This window comes from Muntiacus reevesi, chromosome 19 (assembly GCF_963930625.1).
Source record: "Muntiacus reevesi chromosome 19, mMunRee1.1, whole genome shotgun sequence".
Taxonomy (NCBI): Eukaryota; Metazoa; Chordata; class Mammalia; order Artiodactyla; family Cervidae; genus Muntiacus; species Muntiacus reevesi.
In genome coordinates this window covers 31,532,703-31,557,458 of record NC_089267.1, presented here as the reverse complement: position 1 = coordinate 31,557,458, position 24,756 = coordinate 31,532,703, and the positions used below count along the sequence as shown (strand labels likewise).

Below are 24,756 nucleotides of genomic sequence, written 5' to 3'. Positions count from 1 at the left end.
GCTGAAGAGCCGTGGCTCTGGTTTAAACACCTCTGTATTCCACACAATCTGTAGCATGGTGCAGTACATACAACAGGGGAGTTTATACTTGTTGATTCTATGTTCTTTCAGAAACATCTTGGGTAAGACACCTTTCAGAAAAAGTGTCAAGACTTCCTATTTCTGCTAAAAGGTTGTTCACAAGAAGGTAGATTTGTCCACAGCAAAATAACCTGGTTTGTTTTCCCTTTATAATTAGATCAAAATCACCTACTGTTCCAAGGAACACAAATCTATTAGAATTCAGTAGTTGCCAGGACCAATTTGATAGAGTCTTTAATACTTACTCTATGTTAAGTTCATAAATAGATAAAAACCTATACAGGTTGTTATATATTTTTAGTAGTAGTATACCCTAATATCAGCTTTATTAACAAAAGCAATTCCACTTTTAAACAATATATTGCTATTTAAGAGAAACTCTAAATATGCAGATTAGGATGTTAGTCAAATCAGATGTTCCAAAATAAAATGAGTATGTTTGTGACACACACAAACATACTTTGTTTACTTATTAGAATTCACTTAACCAAGTGTATAAACATATTCTGTTCTTCTAGATTTTGCTTCTGAAGTATTATGTGTGTATATGTATATAAATAAAAAGAAATCATCATACATTTAGTGAGTTAAATGTCACAATCAATTTACATTTTAAATAGGATATACAAATACATGAACTCCAGCTTTTATTTAAAAATACCATACCAGTGAGGCATAAGAATGCATGTACATGTGTTTTTGTTCTTGAGATGATTATGGGAACATAATTAACTTACAGATCATCAGGACAATTTCTTGGTGGCTCCAGTCTCCCTCCTGTTTGCACATAGTTTAAAACATCAAGGTTGGAATGAGCTGGGTAAGGCTGATGACCAAGAGTTAAAATTTCCCAAATCAGAATTCCAAAAGACCTAAGGATGTTAAACAATTTGCTTTAATTATACTTATTACAAACATCATCTTTACAGTAGTTTTTCCAACATAATTATTCCTGGGGCTACCAAGAGTCTACTTTATGATTGGCATCATTGGCCCCATAAAAGTCAAATGGGAGACTTAAAAGCAAGTCAACCTCAAGAAAAAGTCGAACAAGCAACTGCCTACTAGCAATACTTCAAAGGTGATAGGAAGGCTTAGCAGGGGCGCGCGTGCGAGCACACACACACACACCACACACACACACACACACACACACACACACAGTTTGCTCTTCCTCCCTGGCTGAACCTGCACTGCAGACCTCCGTTACCTATGGCTTTCATAGCTTCATTGTGTAAACACACTAGGGGTGGGCAAGAAAGCTTTTCATCCACGTGAGTTTGAGTGCTAGCAAACGTGGAGAGGGAAGGCATGAATAAAAAGTGGCAACACTGAGGGCCAACTTTATCTTATCCCCAATTTTGCAGAGGTCCAGTCCAGCTTAAAAGTTATTGGAGGGCTTCCCTAGTGAAGAATCTGTCTGCCAATGCAAGTGACATGGGTTTGATTCCTGGTCCGGAAAGATCCCACATGCCTCAGGGTAACTAAGCCGGCGTGCCACAACTTCTGAGTCTGTGCTCTTGAGTCCGGGAGTCAAAGTGCTGAGCCCACAAGCCACAACTACTGAAGCCCGAGGGCCCTCGAGCCTGTGCTCCACAACAAGAGAAACCACGGCAATGAGAAGCCCGCTCACCACAACGAGGCAGCAGCCCCCGTTCCAGTAGCGCCCGCTCACCGCATCTAGAGAAAAGCCCAAGCATTAACGAAGACCCAGCATAGCCAAATAAATAAATAGAAAAAATTACTTTTTAAGTTACTGGATACATCTTTACATTTTGAGCAGCTCTAATCAAAAGTTTGGGGTCGACAAGCAAAAATGAGGGGTTCTATTCAAATAATAAAGAGCTGTCCAAACCTCCCTCATGTCCTAATCTTTTTGAGATCCATGGTTTAAATTCTGCTTATAAATCAATGACCAAACATCCCAAAATAGTAGGCATTTGGACACAAACTTAGACACTAATTCATAGGTGTCAATTCCTATTAGTCATAGCCTCTACATTTTTGAAGACTAATAAGATAGTTGAAGTAAATGAATCTCTTGAACATACACCAGTAAGCTAAAGGATCAAAAAGAATTGGTGTAAACTGCTGAGACCCAGGACTAGCCTCTTCTTGCCCTCTAGCTTTCACTTTAGCTTGAGGAAAATCACTCAACCTCTACGGTCTTGTGTTTTCTCACATACAAAACAAGATGACCTTTTGAGGTCCCTTCTGGCTCTGATATTTGATGGTGCTGCCCACGTTTCTCTGTGTCCTGTAAGCTCACCATACATCAGACTGAGTAGTGAAGATTCCATCCATCAAACTTTCTGGAGCCATCCACCGAACAGGGAGCAGACCTTCTCCTCTCTTCCTATAGTAATCGTTTTTATAGATGTCCCTCGCAAGTCCAAAGTCCCCAATTTTCACTATCCGTGATGGATTGGTATAGTCCTTCATGGAGACAAGGCAATTCCGAGCTGCCAGATCCCTAGAGCAGAAGCTATATTTAATAATAATACTAACAATAAAGTTCCAGAGATCAGAGAAGCAACACTAGTAGGTCTGGAGAGAAGAGAGATTTTAATAGAAAGTATTGCTATTTTGAAGGGATGAAAATGTTAATTATCTTGTAAGTTTCACCCAAACTAAGGTGATTATTGTATCAATTTGCATAAGAACCCAGTATCCACAAAGTCACTATACCTATGAATGAAGTGCATCTGCTCCAAGTAGACGCAGCCTTTTGAAATATCTACACATAGGTCCACGAGGTCAACCAAGGTGAGTAAAGGGCCATGACACTGTAGGAAACAAAAGAAAAATTACAGACACTTTTCCAGTTTGCACTATATATATATATGGCTGGGCTTCTCAGGTGGCACTAGGGGTAAAGAACCCTCCTGTCAATGCAGGAGACAGGTTTAAGAGACACAGGTTGATCCCTGGGTCAGGAAGATCCCCTGGAAGAGGGCACGGCAACCCACTCCAATATTCTTGCCTGGAGAATCCCATGAACAGAGGAGCCTGGGGTGTCCATAGGATCGCAAAGAGTCGGACACTACTGAAGCGACTTAGCATTCATGCATACATATAACTGCATATATATGATGTTTTTAAGGAATTTTTAGTTACGGTTAAGGAATTCAAACAAAGAGGAAAACAGCTATATTTATAGACTTTGCACCAAAATATACATAAATAAGACTATGTTTAATAAGCCAAGGCAATGTAGAATCTTCATTGGAAAACTCTCAGGGTGTTAGTCAAATGGACCATGTTAAAACCTATTTCTGCTACTTAGAAGTTGTGTGAACTTGCTTACATGGCTTAATGCACGAAACCACTTTCTCATGTATAAAACGGGAACAATAAGACTGATTGTGTTGGATCTGAGATGAGATATGTAATCTGGTGGTACATACCAGGAACTTAATAAACAGTAGCTGCTCTCATAAGTAGTAGTTATGATAGTTTAATTATTGGCCCAATGTCATGCAATAATGTCCGTCATGAGAATGGGCTTGTTCTCCATATGAGCCCCACAGAAATTGCTAGCAATTCTCTATTTCAAGGTCACAGATTACTCCTCTCATCTAGGAGAACCAGCACAAACACATAGTTGAGCCTGTACTAGCTGCAATGATTTCTACATGAAAAAAGCCAGTTGGAGTTTTTATTAGGACCATGTGGAAAAAATTCAAAGTTCCTTCCTGGAGGCTATGTTCATATGTCTGTTCCTTACTATTTCCCTAAAATTATCATCCCTATCTGATGCTTCCCAAACTCCCCATGTCTCCAGCCCCCTGTGCTTTAATTAGCTCACTTTGTTGTGACCCACTGCCTGCAGCATCTATTAGAGATCCCTGAGCACAGCCTCCATGGAAGTCCCAGGCTGCACCAGCCTCTCCTCACATCTATTTATTTTCCACAGATTCTCCTCCCACAATCTGTGCTTCGGTCACACGGGGCCATTTGCAGTTCCTTATACCTGCTCTGCATTTCTCAACCTCTGTACATTATTCCTGCTATCATTCCTGGAAGGCCTTCCCTATGCTTGATTTCCATCAACATCCGTCACTGAGCATCTCAAAGGATTCACAACCTTGAAATCCCTTGATTCCTCATAGACAGGTGCTCTTAAATATACTTGTTCCCTCTGTCTCCTCTGACAAGCTCATGTCTTGTCCCCAGAGTAGGAAGAATCCTGATGATCTTGGACTCAGTATTGCCATGATCCCACTCGACCACACCTGCATCTTATAACTCGACCTGATTTCATTCCCAAGAATTGGTCCCCTGTAGCCCTGTTATGGTTCACCAGAAGCCTGTCCCATAGCCTTGTGTCTGAGTCCCTGCTGGGTGTCCCACCAGGTTCACTGGTTCTTTGATGAACAGAACCCTGCTTTACTCCTGGCAAAACCTACTCTACTCTTGAAGACATTCTTCCCAGGGAATCCTCCTCCTGAATGACAGTCTGATGGCTGGTGCCTTGTTCCCTGCTGACAGATTTTCAGATGCTCCTTGCCTGCCTGGATTTCCAACTAAAACTTACACCTATTAGTCCCCGTGACAACCTACTGGGACACCTCATCACCCATGTCAGGACTCTCTAACTCCAGATGCTACCCTGGACACCTGTCTTCTCTTGCCAACCCTCCAGATGTATCAAATCTCTATCTCGGTCTGTCCCTAGTCAAAGCCTTTTATAACTCACATGGGTGTAGTTTCAGAAACTGTTCTCTCTCACACCTTGATTGTGTCCCAAACAGAAGACCTCCATCATGCAACCTTCTTGCATCTTGCCAGAAGGTAACATCTCTCTTATCTGAGCTTCAGCGGTATATTCTCTGCTCCATTCTAAGGAACCTTCTCTCTTTCTACCTTAAATGAGTTATTCACACGTGACTTACCCACTCTACCATACGGCGAGGTCCCTGAAAGCAACTGCCACATCCCCCACTGTTGTATTAAATGAAATAAACATGCAGCAGATATTTCACGAATTCAATCATATCTGGCTATGAATGTGTATTATAGATACAAATAATAGATTTGTATCTACAGAACTTTTTTTGATAGAGCTTTTTTGTTTTTTTTTCTTTTTTCACTCTTTTTGTTTTTTCACTTTTTCTATCTTAGTACATCTTAGAATGTCAAAGTTAAAAGGAACTGAGAAAGTTTAGATTCAATATTCCACTTTACAGATGCAGAAACTGAATGTTCTGAAAATGAAGGACTAGCCCAAGGTTTATAAACCCAGTTGCAGTCAATCCCTAGGCATTCAACTCAACAAAACAGTCTCAGAGCAGGGATGAGGAGAAGGATGTTTGTGGCAAATCTAGAAAGGTACCTCTGAGCACCCTCCGTGGAGAGATGGCTGGCCCCACACGAACTTAGCCTGTTGAGGGCTTAGAGCCTGTGGTGCTCTGCTGCGGACCCCAGGCCTTAATTCTAGCACTGAGCACCTAAGGGCACCCTGTCCTATGGGGTCCTGGCAAGGGAGACAAGCGTGGAAGCTGCCTGGGTAGCCAGCAGGAAAGACAGCAGAAGGACTGATGTGCACTTGAGAACCGATCATCTGAGCCACTAGGACACTAGCTGAATAGGATTCATTACAAAGAAGCAGCGCTGTGAGTTCTTTCAGCCCATCTTCATTGTCTCTTCTCTCTCCAACAAAAAACTAAACGAAGAAATCTACCGAGAAACTTTCTTACTAAAGTCTCTTCCCAAATCTTACTAAAGTGACCTTATAGAGGGAATGTTATAATCTCACGAGGGTGAACAGATGAGAATAGATAGAGCATGAGCCAACGTTTTGGAGGAAGGAAAGCGGATGGAGGCGTGGTCATTTAGCTGAGCCCAGAGAGGTGAAAGCTAGCTGCCTGCAGAGAAGAAGACAAAAATTAAGAGATTTTTTTCACTATAGAACCCTGTAAGTACTCTGGAATTGAAGGCAGCAAGTATCTGTGAATGCAGGTGTGAGAAGTAGAGTGAAGAGCAAGGTGAATACTTAAAAGCTTGTTTTATGGGCTAACTAGAGCCCCTCACTGCAGCAGGAGGCTTTCCTCTGCAAACTGCAACCCACCCTCCCACCCATCACACACACATTCACACAGAACCAAAACAACTCCAAGTTCAAAGATAGCAGTCATGCTGAGGCTCTGTGCTGAAAACGGAGAAGGAAATTAAACACGCATCCTCATTCTGAGCCTTGAGACCCCCAGCTCTCTTCCCTGCTTCAACTCCCTGAACTGAGGCTCACGCATTTATTGCCCAGGCAGGAGACCAGCCGACTTCTCTCTGGGGGAAACTGGCATGTGCCAGGGAAGACATCCAGATGCTGTCATTAGGGGACCTCAACAGAATAGCAGCAAAAGGAAGGTACTTGGACACATAGGCTCCAATCAGCTTCTTAGGGCTCACTATTAAATATGCAGACCGGCCACAAATTACCACACATTTGAGAAAAGCTTCTCCCATTACAAACAGGTCCCAGAACAAGAGGCAAAAAGGAAGTCAAGACAATGTAGAAAGCAAATTAACACTTAAAAAAAAAACAACACTATAACTAGTATCCTAGGAAAGATAAAAGATGATTTTGCATGTATGGAAAAATCAGAATACTATTTTAAGAGGCAGTCAAAATATAAGAATGAGCTGTGGAAAATTAAATTTTTAAATTCTATTTCAAAGTTGAGGAAATATACCAGAATTGAGAGCAAAAATACAGAGTAGAAAATAGGAGCAAATAGTTAATAAAAGGATAAAACAAAGATGACCATTATCCAAATAATAGGATTTTTAGAATAAAGAAATAAAGAAAAAAAAGAGTTAATTGCCAAAGAAATGATATGAAAAAAATCCCAGAACTGAAAGGTATGATTTTCCAGGCTGAGCATCCAGATGAGTAAAAAGTACCACAGATAAGGAGAAGTTCCTAAAATTTTCCAAAGAGAAGGGCAAAAAAGCAGATCACTGATCATTTGTCCAGGAATCAGAATGGCACAAAAGATTTTAAAGGCAATTGTAGAAGCTAGAAAATAAAGACAAAGAGGATTTAGTTTTGAGGAAAAGGGATTCTCAACCTAGAACACAGCAAATCATTGATCCAGTGTGAGGGAATGAAAAAGAACATTTTCTCAAAGTGGAAAAGAAAAAAAGGAGATTTTTTCCTCTTGTGCTTTATCTTTTCTAAAACAGAATAAAGTCATGGAATTGAGGAAATAAGGGCCCAACATGGAAATTACCAGGGTAAACATGAAGGAAACCCCTAGATAACAGCTCTGTAGAGATAGAAGACAAGGTGCCCATATCAACTCCATGAGGGAAGTGTCCAGGGGAAAAATTGCGAGGCGCTGGATTACCTGATACATTTAACCATGTTGAGAAAGGATTACAGTTCTGCCAGAAAGTTTAGGTATATAGAAAGCTAAGCAAATGGGGGAAAGAGGCATTTATTAAACTACTCAAGAGAAAAATCACAATCATAGTATTTGAGTATCAAATAATAATTAAATAGGCATAGCAATGTAAACCTGCAAAGGTGATTTATCTGCAAATTGGGGTGACTGTCAAAGAATGGGGAAAATGAAGTTTTTCTGTGTGTAGAGCTGATGGGGCTGGGCTGGTACATGACTAAGGGGTTAAATCTTTGCCTCTCATGGTAGACAGTCAATAGATTTCCCCCAAGGTTGAAAACTCACTGTGTACCATATCCACAGAGCACTTAGGATCGCAGAGGTAAACACCAGAAGGAATGAGCAGACACCTACTTTTCACCATAAACCTTGTCATGTAGTTCAGTTTTTTATGCATATAATGTGTACTTTGATGGGTCTCCCTAGTGGCTCAGACGGTAAAGAATCTGCCTACAATGCAGGAGAACTGGGTTCTATCCCTGGGTTGGGAAGATTCCCTGGAGAAGTGGCTACCCACTCCAGTATTCTTGCCTGGAGAATCCCATGGACAGAGGAGCCTGGCAGGCTACAGTCCATAGAGTGGCAAGAGTTGGATACAACTGAAGTAACTTAGCACACATGCACGCACATGTACTTTGATAGAAATAAAAAACAGAAATTTTAAAACTACAGATTTAAATTTTAGTTACTTGTTTTGTCTCAAGTGTTTCTCATCTGAGACCTAAAGCAAATTCCATAGGAGCTGAGACACCGACCCCACCCACGAGCCTGATTCAACACACACAGGCCACTGGATTTCCAACGACCACCTGTGCAGGCCGAGACCACCTGCTCTCGGCCCCAGGGAGATGGGGAGGATGGACTGGGGCTGCATGTTGTAAGAGGAACCCCAGAGCAGACAGGACCTATTAGCCTGATGATAGGAAAAGAGAAAGTAAGGAACTGGATGGGGGGCATGAAGGAGGATGCATGACATCAAGAGATCTGTTTTTGAGATGCCTGTGAAAATCCATACAGAAAATGTCAACTGGGGAGGGACATATAACCTAGTACTTGGTAAAGACATGAGGGGTGGAAATTTCAATTTGTGACATAAAAGCAGATAAATTAAGTACAGAGAAACTCCACACACTCTCTGTTCTTGAGAGAACACGATTCTGGCAGCGTGGTGGTGGTGGTATACTAATTTAGTATCTAATTTCCATTAGATACTAAAAACAGGCTCTATCAGCCAGAAAAGGCCAGACATTAGCCCAGGGTTCTAGTATGAGTAATCCAATATGAAGGAAATACAATAATTTTTCTGATGGAAGTCTTCTAAATTTCTACCACCAGGCAAAACTGCAGTCTATTGAATTTAAAAGAAGTTTAAGAGGAACTTAAAGGTCATCTGTGTTACCAAACCAATAGTGTGGACCACATTTCCTACCTGCGTCATCCGGGCTTTACGCAAATAGGTAAGAAGGTCTCCTCCCTCCATCAGTTCCAGGATAATGTACTGGGGTTCGTTCAGCAGACAAACTCCAAGCTGCTTCAGAATGTTGGGATGATTAAACTTGCTAAAAGGTGGAAACAGACAGGCAGGATGACATGTCAGCGACAGAAGTCTCGTGAAGGCCTTTGTGAAACAGAGGAAATCTTTATCTCTGGTTTCCTTTCAACCCCTGATTTTTTCCCCTCTAATAAATGAAAGCCTCCTTTTCATGCCTGCCTTACAGAGGTAATATTGCAACCCCTAGTGGCCAAGGCATGTGGATAGAATAGGGCAGAAGTGGCATTTATAGCAAGTATTTTATGTTTTGGGAAAAGAAAGTAACTTTAACCAATATCTTTATTCAAAAGACATTTTAAAACACTACATTTTTGGTCATGACAAGTATGAAATAATTCTCTCCCTTTTAGAGAAACAATTCAGACACGCAATTTTTGGCTACAATTGTTTTCTCAAGAGGTCAAAGTAAATAAGCCCCAGTCTAATGGTCAGAACCTGCAACCTGGGACCCTGTCGACCACCGCCTCAGCATTGTTAAAATGTACTTGAGTCGTTTCCATTACTGTCAAGTAACTCTAACTTGAAGACAAGTTTACCAAGTCCAAGAATATTTTCACTGATGTCACGGTGCTTAAGAGAATTCTCCCTTACTTGGTCTACTTGACTTATGATTACACATTTAGAAGAACATAAGCATGTATAAAGCTTATCAGCCTCAGAAATCACTTGCAAAACATGATTCTTATTGGAGGTAAAATAAAAGAAGACCTATTGTCTAAGGACTGCCTATGCCCAGTCTCAGAGAAACTATCATAAAAATCTATTCTACAGAATACTTGTCACTCCAGGCATACTTCCTTTTAAATTTCAGCTATGAAAAAAAAAAAAATTTCAGCCACGCTTATTTTGAACATAATCTGCGATGTCAGCTGATTTTGAAAGTTAAAAATCGACTAATCATATGTAAAAGCTTCCTACCCATACCAAGGGAAAATTATTTCAGAACTGCCTAATACCTCATCAGATGTGCCTCCTTCAGGAATTCAATCTTCTCCTGGTCTGTGGAGCCCTTCTTCAAAGTCTGCACAACATAAAACAAGCCAGGAATCAGTATAACAGGCATTTCTGTGAGCTAAGTAGTTAATAGGGACAACGTTTGTTTTGTAATAGCCACCTTTATCTTACAAAACTGTTCTCCAACTCCCCAGCCTTTCTTGCAAGCAAGCATGGTCATATGACTCAGTCCTGATCAATGAAATGTTAGGGGTAAATTGTTGAGGAGGTGTGTGGAAATTTTTTACTTTCCTGAACATATACACGTAACACTATCCTTCCCCTTTTCCATATCCTGAATGAAGATGTGATGCTTGATTCTTTGGCAGCCATCTTAGAACCATGAGGCACCACACACGTACAAAGTCGAGAGAATTTCAGATATACTAGCTCTGGCTTGACACAGTACTACACCAAAGCCAGAAGTCATCTTGTTATGTAAGAAAAAGAAACACTTGTTTAAACCACTTGAGATTAAAGTATGTTAAAATACTATCAACCGGAAATGGAGAGAATTTTGTAACTTCTCTGACAACTTCTCAAAGCAACAAATTCTTAACAAGCAATAATCAGGATATTACTCAATTACATAAAAGATACGTCATCTGTTGATCAAAAGAAAGTTTTATAAAAATACAAGAGTATATCCAGCGATTCCTTTTAACTGCATTGAATGCACTATGATGAATAATTTTGTAGTACAGGGGTCAGCAAACTACAACCTGTGGACCAATTCTAACCTATCATCTATTTTTGTACAGTTATAATCTGAAAATAGGTGTTACATTTTTATTTTTCCAGTTTTACTGAGGTATAATTAACTTGTTACATTGTGAAATGGTTGAAAAAAGTTATAAAAAAAATAAGAGAACTGCATAACACATGAAAATTATGTGAAATGAAAATTTCCATTTTTATAAATAAAGTTTTACTGGAACACAACCACAGTCATTCATTCACATATTGACTGTGGCTGATTTCACAGTGCAGTGACAGAGCTGCATAGCTAGAACTGACACCATCTGACTAGCAAGTCTATAATATTTACTATCTGCTCTAGCACCAAGCACCGCAGTTCTCTTAGAGCATATTTGAAAGGAAAAACTCTCTGCTAGTCTTAGTGAATCAGTAACCTCAGAGGTAACTGTTAATAACAGAACTTATGCAGGAAATGGAAAAAAGGACTGTTGATTTCCGTAGCCATGGATAGGTTTCTACCTTCTCCCAGGCATCTTTTCAGTCAAGATCACTCCTCTTTTCTCAGTGTTATATTTAAATAAGTCCCTGTCAATAACGCAGACATAACAAGCCGAGGAGTTAAAAGATCCACATTACCTTCACAGCGACTTTGGTTTCTCCACTTCCAACTCCTAAGATGTCTACCGCTGTCCCTTCATACACTTCTCCAAAGGCCCCACTTCCCAGTAAGAGACGCAGAGTCAGTTTTTCCCGAGGGAAGGCAGGAAGACTTTCAATCTCCTCTTGGGTCGGAAGATTACTGGAAAATAACGCTGTTTTTGGTCTCCCAAAATGGTTTATAAGTGGATATGGGTATTAGTGTTTGAGAGTAAAAAAGGAGGAGAAAGGGAAGAGAAATCTCATGGCTTGGCAACGCATTGAAGGTAGTGCCTTCAATGTGACATGGTGTTGTGTCTGCATCCCTATTCCAGTCCTGTTCCACCTTCTAGAATATTCCTTCTGTCTTCTGAAACCCAGACAGAGTAGGCTACTTCACTTCTAGGCAGCTTCCTTTTGATAACATGCCTGTGAGTGCATTGCCTCAAAATTTTTCACTGTAGTTTGTTTTGTTAAAATTATCAGTTTGTATTTTCTTCAGGTCACCTATTTGTATAAAAAGCTATTGCAAATTAGTAATAAATACAGCTGGGCTTATGAGCTCAAAGCTTTTACTTTACTTCATACACCTAATCTCTCAGGTAATACAAAATTTACTATAACATCATTTCTTATCCATCAGATTAACTTTTAGAAAGTCAAGTTTCTCACTTGGAATATTATGAGGAGGAGAAAATTCACCAGCATTAAAAATGCTTTGAGTTTTTAAAAGAGAATCTTGAAAATCAGATACACTGCATATTTTCTCAAGGAAAAGTCATCTCTGAAAAGCATATTTAGGTCACCTCTGTGTCTACTTCAAGTCCTGTGTTCTTGTGTCTTTAAATAAATTTCTAGAAATAAGGCCTATGACTATATATAATCCTTTTTGCATGGAGCATAATATAGTGTCTTTTAAATGAGACATTTAAATATCTTCTTAAATTAAGATGACAATGGAAGTTAAAACCTCATATATTTTAGAGAAGTTTTGTAGACAATCACCATACAATTTCTGAAAACAGAAAAAAATTGACTTAATAGCACACACAAGAGAATCCGTCTCTTCTTGTTGAATCAACCATATTACCATCTACTCCCTTCCACGTAGCATTTATCTCTTTGTTTTACTTATTTTTAAATAATGTGCTAAAACACTAGAAAACATTTGATTTTTGTTCATGTTTCTTAGGATAGGATAACAACATAATTTGCCATCCATCCCAGGTCACATTTGAGAATGAAAGGGGATGTCATTTTTGAATATGACAGAATGATGGGCATAAACCAGGACAGTCCTGGGCAGCGTGGCACTCATGGACAGTCTTTTTAGAGTTGCCCACAGTAGGATCACAGAGTCCAACACGCCTGAAGCGACTTAGCACGCCCACACTTCTCATCTAGGTGTCCCGTAATGCCAGCCCAGGTTACATACTGAATCGCATAGCAGGCGTTTGCCAGCCCTACTCCAGGGGCCAGACTTCGCAGTTCAGCCAATTGTTTGTCTTCGTTTATGAGAACCGTCAGCCCTTCCTTGGGAGTGTTTTGATTCTTTAATCTATGCCAGACTATAAAGAAAAAAAAAGCATAATTTACCAAATAAAATATTGCTTTCTCTTTCTTTAGAAAATGCTGCTAACAATACATTTTTAAAGTTTATACTGAACAACACTACTGACAGAACAACCAAAGTTGATTGAAAAAAATAGGCCCATAATAGAAAAACTAACTAAATCCAGGTAAAAAGTCATATGAAAATGTATAACTTATACCACATCACATTTTATCTCACTTCTCAGGATAACTCTTAATATATTTCCAATTGCTGTTATAAACACTTAGAAGTATCTTACTATCAGAACTTATTTCACAAAATCACTCATAGACTAGACTCAAAATAAACCAAAACAAATTTGCATTATAATTGTTAGTGAACAAATTCATTTTTGAATCCAGATACATCGAGGTTATTCTCCTCAGCAGACCTGAAGGATGCTTTCTATATAATGGCATGTTTTATTTTAAAAATGCAGAGGTCAGAGTGTATATTCATTGTTTTTCATAATACATATACTCACATACATGGAAAGATTATTAGAATGAAATCTATCAAGTGTTAGCAGTGTTCCTCCCTAGTTGTGGAATCATGGGTGATTTGTATTGTTTTCTTCATATAATGGGCAAATAATATTTTTATAAACATAAAACATGTTATATTTTTCAAAGATTAAAATACGTTTATGTCATTAAGATTGCCCATCTATACCAGAATATTGTCACAGAAGTTGAAAACATTAAGGATGTTTTGCAAGATGATGATTAAAATTTGAACTTTATTCCACAGTAGCTTCTGTACCCAACAGGTGAGTTTTACGCAAGTGAAATTCCATCTGAGGGACCAGACAGGAAAAGATCTTAAGTACTTATGCTAATGCAATTTTTCTAAACCTGAAATGCTCTTACCACCCGTCTTTCATTTTTAAAGACCCAACTCAAGACTCCATATCCTCAGAGATGCTATCCAAGGCCTCTGCAACCTCTGTTGATATCTCATCTCTGAACTTATAAGACCAATTGTGGCTCTCAGTCAGCATGACTGTGTCACTGTCTTCTACATTCCATTTACTACTTCTTTTTATTACTGTTTAACACATCTCTCATTATACTTTTTGCACAGGATATGTCTTGAAAGTGAAAGTCACTCTGTCACGTACGACTCTTTGTGACTCCATGGACTATACAGTCCACACAATTCTCCAGGCCAGAATAGTGGAGTAGGTAGCCTTTCCCTTCTCCGGGGGATCTTCCCAACCCAGGGATCAAACCCAGGTCTCCCACATTGCGGGCAGATTCTTTACCAGCTGAGTCACAAGGGAAACCAGTATGTCTTACCTCCCCCATTAAACGACAAGCTCCTGAGGTCAGCAATTATATTTTTTAATTTACTTTTAACTGGAGGATACTTGCTTTATAATGTTGTGTTGGTTTCTGCCATACAACAACATGAATCAGCCATAAATATACATATATCCCCTCGCTCTTGAGCTTTCCTCCCACACCCCATCACACTCCTCTAGGTTGTCACAGAGCACCATTACAGCCTATTTTCCTTTGCTCCCAGTGTAAGGCTCACGTTACACGGTAGATATAACCACTCACCAAAGAGTAGGCTGTTGATGCTTATTTTAAAATCTTTGTTTCAATTTTGTATTCATGACTGATGAAAGCCCTCAGCACAATTCAAATTTTTAAACAATTGGTATTTTCATTATTTGAATAACTCAATCTTTCCTCATGCACTCACACAATCCTACCAGTAAAACCACATGCACTACTACTAAAAGTCAAAGAACCAAATTAGCTTAGCTCCACTCAAAAATGCATGAGTTCCAAGTAGAATAAAGACCTTTAAGTCCTGAGAAAGTTAGATATCCATGAAGTGTCTTGAAAGCACAATAGGTTATCTGAAATTATCTCATGTTCATCCACTAGAGTCATGAGTTTAGACAACGGTGATGTACAAGTAAGTAGGCAAAGGTCAGATGCAGGATCCTTCACGTAATACTCCTTCCCAGCAGGAAAGCAGACAGTCAAGCGTATATGCCAACTGCCAAATATACTACAGTCATATGCGTGATTCTGGAGGGGCTGGCTTAGGGGCACAAACATCCGCTGTGCAGTACTTAGACTCCTTGGAACCACAGGTTAAAATCCTGGCAGGCTCAGCTGAAATTTTTAGCTTTCCAAGTTAGCTGAAGGAATCATATATTCCACATACTGTTTGGTGTGGAATGTTTGAAAAAAAATCTCAATTCAAGTTTCAACATGCTAATAGCTATGACTCTAATCAGTTTGGGGAAAGAATACAGATTTAGGACATGGAGTGAAATATTGACTTTCTTTATCCTGAGGGTTCAACTTTATGTTTGTTGAATAAGGAAAAGGTTAACTTTTCCTTAATCTTTCCCCTATTTATTTAAAAAAAAAAGAAGCTGCAATTTCCTGAATATATGCTTGAGTGTTGGTTTCTGGTAAATATTCTTCAGCATGTCAGAGGCTCATATGTTAATGACAGAGTGACTGTGTATCTTATAATCCAAATCAGGACATTTCAGGAGACTGAAAGCAGTAGGGATGACTATAATGGAGTGACGGGAATAAAGCAGGATGTATGATCCACTATGATAGCCTGAGAGTGAAAGGCTCTCAGTCATGTCCGACTCTTTGTGATCCCATGGACTATATAGTCCAGAATACCGGATAGCCTTTTCCTTCCACAGGGGATCTTCCCAACCCAGGGATCAAACCCAGGTTTCCTGCATTGCAGGCAGATTCTTTACCGACTGAGCTACCAGGGAAGCCCTGATATATGATAACCTGAAAGGTCTAATGTTTAGTCACCTTTGGGGGGCTTGTCCCTGTATTTTCTCATTATTAGATGTTTAAAGAAAGACTTTTAAGACTAACACATTAGTATAAAATTAGTGATGAGAAATAACTAACTTTCTATCAATCTAGCCAAATTGCTCTACTTTCCTGGTTATTTACAAATGAGCAGAGATTTGAAACAAATAGACCAGACATCCAAAAGTGAGAGTGAATGCTACAAGCCAGAAATGGATCTTCTGCAAGAGGCCCTGTTCATTTTAAACTAGGCTGTCTGCCTGAAAACCCAGACTATCCCGAACAAGGGTTTCACTGGTCTCCCTTTAATCCTACACTTTTTTTATACCCAGAGTTATTTTTCTTTTACTTTTTTCAAACTATAAGTTACAAACACTTGTTATATAGCCAATCTGTAATACGGTTTTAAAAAAGGCTAGAAGTTGGTGCCTTAGCAAGTGGTTTTATCTAAAGAATACTGTGAAGTGTAAATATGGATATATTTTTCATGAAATGGTTACCCCAGATTAGAAAAAACAATTCACAGGGTTTAATGGTGACTGAAGCACAGCCAAAGGTAACATTGTGAATTTCATGAATCTATTTCATGTAGAAAATTAATCAGATATAAATTAAACTCAGATAAATCAATTAATACGATCAAGTGACCAGTTTATCACCTATTGATGTATTTTTAAATCTATTATACTTACCAAAGACTAATGGGATTGTAATAACCAGAAATATTCCAATTATAATAGTAAGTATAAAGCTTGTTTCTGGTATCCAAAAACCATCTAATAAAATAAATGAGAAAAAGAACATAATTCAAAGAGTAAAACTCAATTGTCTCAGTATTATGCCAGAATATGCCAAAGTTAACTCCTACTGAATTTTTGCAAGCCAATAGTTAAACCATCAGTAGCTTGAAATCATCCATGGAGAGAGTATATTTACACTGTGAGTAATCAAAGTCAAGGGATTTTTTTCTCTTTTTTCATTTCCAGTGATCTGGTTTCCAATATACCACTGGGATATACCCACCCTATCTCCTGCTTTAAAATGGTTGATAAAACATGAATAATCTTTTTAATGAATTTGGGACAAAGACATCTCAACTTTCATTTATCATACAGTTGGGAGCATTATTTCCTCTATAACGTCTTCATATACATTTAATTCCATGAGCATTTAACTGAGGAATATAAACATGGAAACATGATGTGTGTGTGTGCTTGCTAAGTCACTTTAGTCTCATGTCTGACGCTGTGGGACCCTATGTACTGCAGCCTGCCAGGCCCCCCTGTCCATGGGAATCTTGAGGCAAGAATGCTGGAGTGGGTTGACATGCCCTCCTTCAAGGGATCTTCCCGAGCCAGGGATCAAACCCACATCTCTTACATCTCCTGCATTGGCAGGCGGGTTCTCTGCCACTAGCGCCACCTGGTGAAAACACTGAGAAGATGAACTTGTGGACCAGAGCTTGGCATCTATGGCATGCAGGCCACATCTGGCCACAGTAACCTCATTTTGTGCTATTCGTGAACCAAGAACAATTTTTACATTTTAAAAATATTATCAGAAAAAAAAAGAAGATGCTACAGAGACATGTAGCCTGGAAAGCCTAAAATATTTACTATTTGGTTCTTTCAGAAAAGGTTTGTGGAATTCTTCTCCAGGTAACTAACTATAACACAAATAAGAATGACGTCAGTTTTGCACAGAACAACATGCTGTGTGTGTCTAAGGAGCAGCAGTTACGCATCACAATGGATACTGAGGGATGAGAAGAATTTCAATTGACAAAGTGAGAGACAGAAAAGCCCAGTTAAGGGCAAGTGGTAGGTGGTGCAAGCCTGCATTGAGGCTGAGGGAACATGGTGTCATGGAAGTTTGTTTGTTTGTTTACCAGTTTGGTATGGCTATAGCCGTAAGGATACATATTAGGAAAGAGGAACCACAGTTGGAGGGCAAATCGTGGAAGGCCTTAAATGCCACAGAAAAGTTTGTACTTGATTCTGAAGGCAGTGAATGGAGAGCCATTTCAAGATTTTCAGACAGCGGTGCAGTGATCCAGCTCGTGCTTCAGCTGGAGTAGCTGTCGGCCGTGGGCTTAAGCCAAGAGTATGGGCTTGTGTGGTAGCTTAAGTTAGGAAAGCCAAAGTCGAAACAGGAAGAAGGGGACTTGGTGGACAGAAGTCAAGATAATAAAGTCAACAGAACTTGGTGACTGAATAAAGGGGAAAAAACCAAACATGGTACTGCAATTTCTAGCCTATGTGGTTAGAAAGATAAAGTATTATAAACAAAAATAGGCTCCCCAGTGGAAGAGGTAGATATTGGAGAAGAGACAAAGTCGAGTCTCAGGTGTGTTGTGTAGCAGATGAGAGATCCAGGAACAGAAAAATAAGGCTGGATAAAAAACAGACTGTGAATAGCCTTAGAAGTCCATCTAGGAGCATGGACTTGATGCAGTAGGCATTAAAGATCAGCTGATGGCTACTGAGGAGAAAAAGGACATGTTGATATTGATGTTTCAGGAAGCTCACATAGTATAAAATAAATTGTTCAATAGTTTCTATGGTAGTTTGGTGAAGTTATATAGTCACTCAATTACTGCTAACGCTAAGAATACGCTTATCTTTATTTCTGAATCCTTGTGTAATAAGTTAGTATGTAGACAGACATGGTAACATACCTCCAACTAATATAATATCTTCACTGATTCCACTGTATTCACCAAACCCCAGATTATTTACAGCTACTACCCTGAACTGAAATGTTCCTCTCAGGTTTTTGGACTTCCATGTGCAAATGCTATTGCATGAGCCATTAAAAGCCATCTTCCATGTTAAATTCTGGTTCCATGAATCATTTGAAGTGCTTTTTCTGCAAAAAAAAAAAAAAAAAAAAAAAAGCAGAATCATAAATATAGGAAATATACAAAACAATATATGTGATATTTCTAGATGTTCATATATCATTTTAATGACAGAACTCCGGAGCGTCTCCTGTTGCACACTTTGCCCTTGATCTCATTCCTCTCACATGGTTTGGCTACAGAACATAGCAGAGTCTTATAAAGTCATCCCAGCAATGCCTGGAGCCAACCGACTCAGCCCATCTGGAAAATGACGAATAATCAATGGCTGAGAGACAGCTGAAGAGCCTCTTCTTACTATCGGAGTGTGCAAACTTTCTTCAGAATTCCAAACACATAAGTCAGTGATTTCATACTTTTTAACTGGGAATTTTAAAATTTTTCTTAATTTTCAGTCTCTTATGCTATCTGTCCTTTACTGATACCATATCTGGATAAAACACAGAACATAAAATTGAAAAAGAAAATAAAATAGTTCAGCCACCAAAATTATCATTGTATCTGAGATTCCGAGCCTCGTTGCTTCCAATTAGCCTACACTCTACCTCAGTATCAGTCCTCATTACTCTTCCTAATGAAATATGGAAAGAGAACAAGAGCTGGGTTCAAAAGACATACTAAAATGACTTTTAACAGAACCATAGACTGAAGGTAAGCTCAAGGCCTTCCCATCATGTCTTTTCTGACAATGACCTTTTCAAGTCTGCAAAGGTCTGAAACTTTTCAGACCGCAGCAGCTTTAGGGGATGGTACCCACCCACAGTCAGCTTGAAGATAAATAATGGAAGCCAGTTCTGCTCCCACTAACTGAATGACTGTCCTGAAAGAGCACCAAGGACAGCAAAAGCTGAGCCTCCAAGGGACAGAGGATGAGCTAAGACATCATGAGGAGCAGGACAGCAGCAACGGTCACAACTGTGACCTGCAGCTAAGTGTCCTTGGGACCATCCTGAGTAAAGCTGTGGGGCAGTGTTTCTCCTGCCTTGTCTGAAGCCTCATGTTGGGAACTGGCAATTTCAATTTTCAACCCAAACAACTCTGATCCAAAAGAAAGAGACCTTTAAACATGTATAAAATGGTAAAACAATTGTCCTTCAGTTAAAAATAAATAGATTTTTAAAATGTATAAATTGGTTCTTCACAGACATTGGCCACTAAGGAAGAGAAGGAAGACTTTTTATACTGGTTGAGCACCTTCTATTTACAATATCATACTGGGGCTTTTCATATGCTGTTTCATTTCACTGAATCTTCACAGCAACCTGAAGAGGTAGATATCATCAGCTCATTTTACAGACGAGAAAGCTTAAGTTCAAAAAAGAAATAGAGCAAGGATTTTAAGTAGTCTATGTGCTGGGTTGGCTAATCCCCCTCAAACTTCATGCCACCCAGACCTTCTGAATGTGACCTTGCTTGGAAACAGAGTCTTTTCAGATGCAATTAAGCCAAGATGAGATGGTCCTAGTTTAGGGTGGGCCCTAAATCCAATGACCAGGGCCCTCTTAAGAAGAGACACACCCAAGGAGAACATCATGGGATAACAGAGTCAGAGAGTGGAGAGATGCCTGTACACATCAAGGAAAGCCAAGGATTGTGGTCCATCACCAGAAGCTGAAAAGAGGCAAGGGAGGATGCTTCCCTAGAATCCATCCTGCCAAGACCTTGACTTAAGACTTCCAGTCTCCAGAACTGTGAGAGAATACATATCTGTTGTTTTAAGCCAGCCAGCTGGTGGTACTTTGTTCTGACTGCCCTGGGAAACTGCCCTGGGAAACTCATGCAATCTACTCAGCTCCCAAGTGCATGCACTTTGCACTAACACCACCAGTACAACACGAGCAAGTACACACAAAGGTCCTGACCGAAGAAGTTACTCTGAGATACTGTGAGATTCTCTGAGATAGATGACACTTTATATTATCCTACAGTCTCTCTCCTGAGAGTAGAGACTTGGGAGCAAGGAAATGCAGAGTATTTATGGAGCTATGCACTTCACATGTTACTGAGGGGAATACACTACAGAGCTCCTAGCAAGGCTATAGTAAGACTATGGTGTGGCCTGGCTGGTGAACATAACTGCAGTCACAGACCACCAAGACAGTTCTACAGGTCAGGATGTACTTCAGTCTGCATCATTTTTTAAAAAAGTACCAGAAATTTCAAGAAGTTTTCAGTTAGAAATAAGCAAACATAATTCTCTAGTGTGAGCAGGAAATTTTTTTAAGGTTATGGGAATGCCAGAGCAAGATGAAGCAAAAATAGATCTAAAGCTCAAGTTGCCAGGACTATAATTATGGAAGTGACTTTTGTCCTTGGAGCTTCTTAAAAGATGGTTTCATAGTCCCGTGAGGGGAGTGTCTGTGGAATCTGGAATTCTCTCCTTAAGCTGGCACGAAATCAGCTCATCTGAGCCAGTTGTGATTCACAGAGCTCCCCATACTGGCCGGATCTGAGGTTGCGTATGTTCATCAGATTTTCATCGAAGGCGCAATTTTAGTCCCTGGGAACACACTACAAACTGTAACCCTGAAAATGGCGAGAGAATCCTGGGTTGCCTATACACTACAGACCATTTCAGATCTTGACTTGACTTCACCTTCTGAAATATACCAGCTCATTGTCAGTTCTCACTAGATCTTATTCATCTTTCTAAAACAAATCAGTCTCAGAAATTTACATACATATCATCATCTAACATCAAACATCAATTTAGCTTCTTAAACAAAATCAAGTAAATATTAGGTGCATGCTCAAAAGACCGAGTTGTTTCCACTGACAAGGTGTCGCAGATTTCTGAGAAGAATGACTATCTGCCTTGAAAAGGAATGCCAAGGCTAACCACTAGGAATTGTGTAAAGAATATAATGAGGCATGCAAGGCCCTTACACACTAAAGATCCCTTATGTTTACTTATAAACACACATTCACAAATATTGTTAATTTTGATCCAATAATACCTTAAAATCAACTGCTTAGGTCTTTGTAGTTTACAAAGCACTTTTGTAAACAGACATACCTGATCTCAAGGATATAGTACATAAGTCTGCTTCCATTATCATCAGCTTTTTCCCACTGTATTGAATTTTTACTCCCTTCTAATAATTTTGGAATGCCTGGTTTACTTGGGACTCCAGCTTTGGAAACAAAAGAAAATTTGATTGATATGTTAGAAGTATAAAATATTCTGCATAACATCTTTCTATAGACAACATTTACTAAGAGAAAAGCCAAATACATTAAAGAAATGTTCAGAAATACGTTCATATGAGTGCATATGTTTAAGTGAGTACCTGAAGATTTTTATTAGTGACGGTTTAGATAGATTTATGATAGGAGTAACAATAGATCTTAGACCGACACAAAATAAGTGATGCAAGTAAAAAAGATGATTGTAAGATTTGGAGCATTTTTCACTTATTATTACGGGGATCAACTTGGAGTTATGGAATAGCTGTTAAAACACTGGTTAATTTAATATACTTTTTAGATTTTTTATTTTTAACATCTTGTTGTAGTAGTCTATAAGTAAATATTTGAACACCCAGTGACACTGTTTTCATTTACTTCTTACTACAAAATATCATAGCTAGACAGAAAGTCAGAATAATGAAAAGGTGAAACAATTTTTTCCAGTTTACGATCCTGCAAAACCAGACAAGTATTATCTCATTACTGGCTGTAAGAAACCCCTACCTCTTTTCAATTTCTTCAGTCAGGCTCTAAAGATAGTAATTTACTCTTTTAAGAAAAATCTCAACCTCTAGGATTAGTGAAGCGAGCAATGAGAAAAGAATTGAGCGATGTCTAGAGTTTCCTAAGTGTTGAATATGTTAGTACTCACCTTTAGTCTTAAAACTTCCTGGAAGCGAGGTGCTGTTTGCGCCTGTCCTATACACCACCACTACTCGGACATTATAGGAAGCATAAGGCTGGAGGTCTGTGATGTTACAGACATGAGCAGGACCTTGGCTGCACGAAGCTTTAACATGGTAAAACTCATTGTGCTTCCACTAGGAAAAGAAGTCTCAATTAACATTTTTCTTTCTTTAAGAAAAACTTCTTAAACATAGAAATTCAAAAGCCTGTAGCAAGCATTAAAGCTTGCAGTTTATACTAAAATAAGAGCTTCTTTATGAGTGTCAGATCCCAGATAGTATCCCCTTCCACCAACAGCAATTTTATTTTTTACGACAAGCTGTAAGTTACTTGAACGATGCTCCCGAGGATAAGTCCAAGGTGCGACGTGCACCTCTGACTGTTTATCCTTGGGAGGATTGTTTGGCTTCTTGGTATCCCTAATGATAGGCCTCTTTATCAAATCAGGATGGCTGAGGATGCAAATTCACAGCTGAGGGGAAATGATCAATTAAAACTGTGATATTTTCAATTCTACATATTTGCTGATTTCAAAGTAGTAATATTTTCACAATATTTCACATATTAAAGAAGTTCACAGTGATTTATAAATGAAAACATTTAGTTTTTCCTCCCCAAACCCTCTTCAGGCATCTAAGCAACATTCCTTACTTTTCTACATATGAAGCCTAGTTCCCTAAAAGAAGGAAATCTTTGCCTATTGTCACTCAATCACTAAGTAGGCAAGGTTAGAAGTTAAATATAGGAAATGTTACTTTCATTTCACTGGGTCTGTAATTAGAGCTATACTAAAATTCTTTCTCTGAAACACTGCTTTTAAAAAATCTGTGTATTTTTAAATATCTGTGTATTCTAAATAAGATTCAAGATCCTTAATATCTTATATGAAAATGATGACTTTTTTCAATATACAAATAGGAGAAGACAGAGGATACGGCCTTCTGTCAAGTGTTCTTCGTGTATTTTCCCCAGTAAAGTTTCCTAAGAAGATCAGTTTCCATAAATAAACCTCACTTTACATCTCCTTTTTCATTTAGCATTCACAAGGTCATGCCATTTCATTGGATGGGCACTTTATATTAGTTTTCTATTCAGTTAGAAATAATTCATAGAAAAAATAAAAAAGAAATAATTCACTATAGCACCTTCAGGAAGTAGATCACTCTATTACAGAAAGAGGAGCAGAAGGAAGGAAAAGAAATGCTGATGTCAGAGACATTGCCTGTTAAACTCAGAAATGTCTCAGTCCTGCTGATTCATATAGCCTAATGAAATAGATGCAGATGCAAAATAATATTTATTCTGAACCTTCTGAAGGGGTTGAGGGGCAAGGAGGAAGGGAGATGTTGATTCCTGGCTGAAAATTTTTAGCCCTTTTTGGTCCTGCCTCCTTAATGCCTCTTCAGTGAGTAGTCTAGATGACCTGACATTCCACACCACCCAGAAATCATAAGAACCCCTTGGAATGTCAGGGAGATATTTGGCCAAGGGTTTTGCTGGAAAACTGTAGCATATTGACCTCACCACAGCAATGAATGTCCTGGGCGGACCACTAACTTGGAGAGATGCCATGGGCTACCCCAGTAAATCACAAGGGAGTTGGGATCTTCATTCATCAGAGGCCAAGAAGTGCAGCGGGGAAGGCTACCAGAGAGGATTTCCAAATTATTAAGCAAGGGTGTGGGGGAAATGGTGCAGATTATGATGTCTCAGAGACGGAAACTTCGGAAATGTCTGGTTCTGGTAGGGATTCCCCTGGATAGCTGAGAAAAAGACCATTTTAGTGAATTTTCATGAAAAAAATTTACCAAAGCAAAATTACTTGTTTCTCCTCAATCTAAATTGAATGTGTTCTTTTTCTACGCATTATTATAATAAAGAATCTATGAAATCTAGAGACCAAGATAAAAATTTAGCCCTTGTGCTCTAAGACTCTCATTTCTCCATATAAGGAGAAGATGAAGACTGGAAGCTTATCTTTTTCTCCCTTTCCAGAAAGGAGAAGGGTGGAGGTGGAAAGGAACAAAAAAGATTAATTAAATTATGCATATTCACCTTTGTCACTCACCCCTCAGAGTTTCGGTGTGGCATTACAAGAATGTTCCTAACTTCCTATCATGATGAGGTAGGTTCAACTTACTCAAAAGAAATAGACCTTTCCAACTAAATGTCATCACCAACCCTCTCAGAACACAGCCTTCTACATTAGTACTTGTAGGTGATCATGCATGTAGAAATTGACATCTTACATT

General features: G+C 39.0%; 1 protein-coding gene across 2 annotated transcripts in view; it reads right to left on the bottom strand.

Moving 5' to 3' along the window:
- Positions 1–24,756, bottom strand: part of ROS1 (ROS proto-oncogene 1, receptor tyrosine kinase) — a 111,796-nt gene that overhangs the window by 12,748 nt on the left and 74,292 nt on the right. For both annotated transcript variants that reach the window (XM_065911453.1, XM_065911454.1), the window contains exons 32-42: positions 22,470–22,638; positions 21,645–21,762; positions 18,446–18,636; positions 16,461–16,544; positions 12,800–12,932; positions 11,365–11,527; positions 9,993–10,057; positions 8,914–9,043; positions 2,770–2,867; positions 2,351–2,554; positions 819–953 (exon numbers count right to left, since the gene is read on the bottom strand). In XM_065911453.1, coding sequence (XP_065767525.1) covers positions 819–953; positions 2,351–2,554; positions 2,770–2,867; positions 8,914–9,043; positions 9,993–10,057; positions 11,365–11,527; positions 12,800–12,932; positions 16,461–16,544; positions 18,446–18,636; positions 21,645–21,762; positions 22,470–22,638 — 1,490 coding nt within the window. The remainder of the gene's footprint in view (positions 1–818; positions 954–2,350; positions 2,555–2,769; positions 2,868–8,913; positions 9,044–9,992; positions 10,058–11,364; positions 11,528–12,799; positions 12,933–16,460; positions 16,545–18,445; positions 18,637–21,644; positions 21,763–22,469; positions 22,639–24,756) is intronic.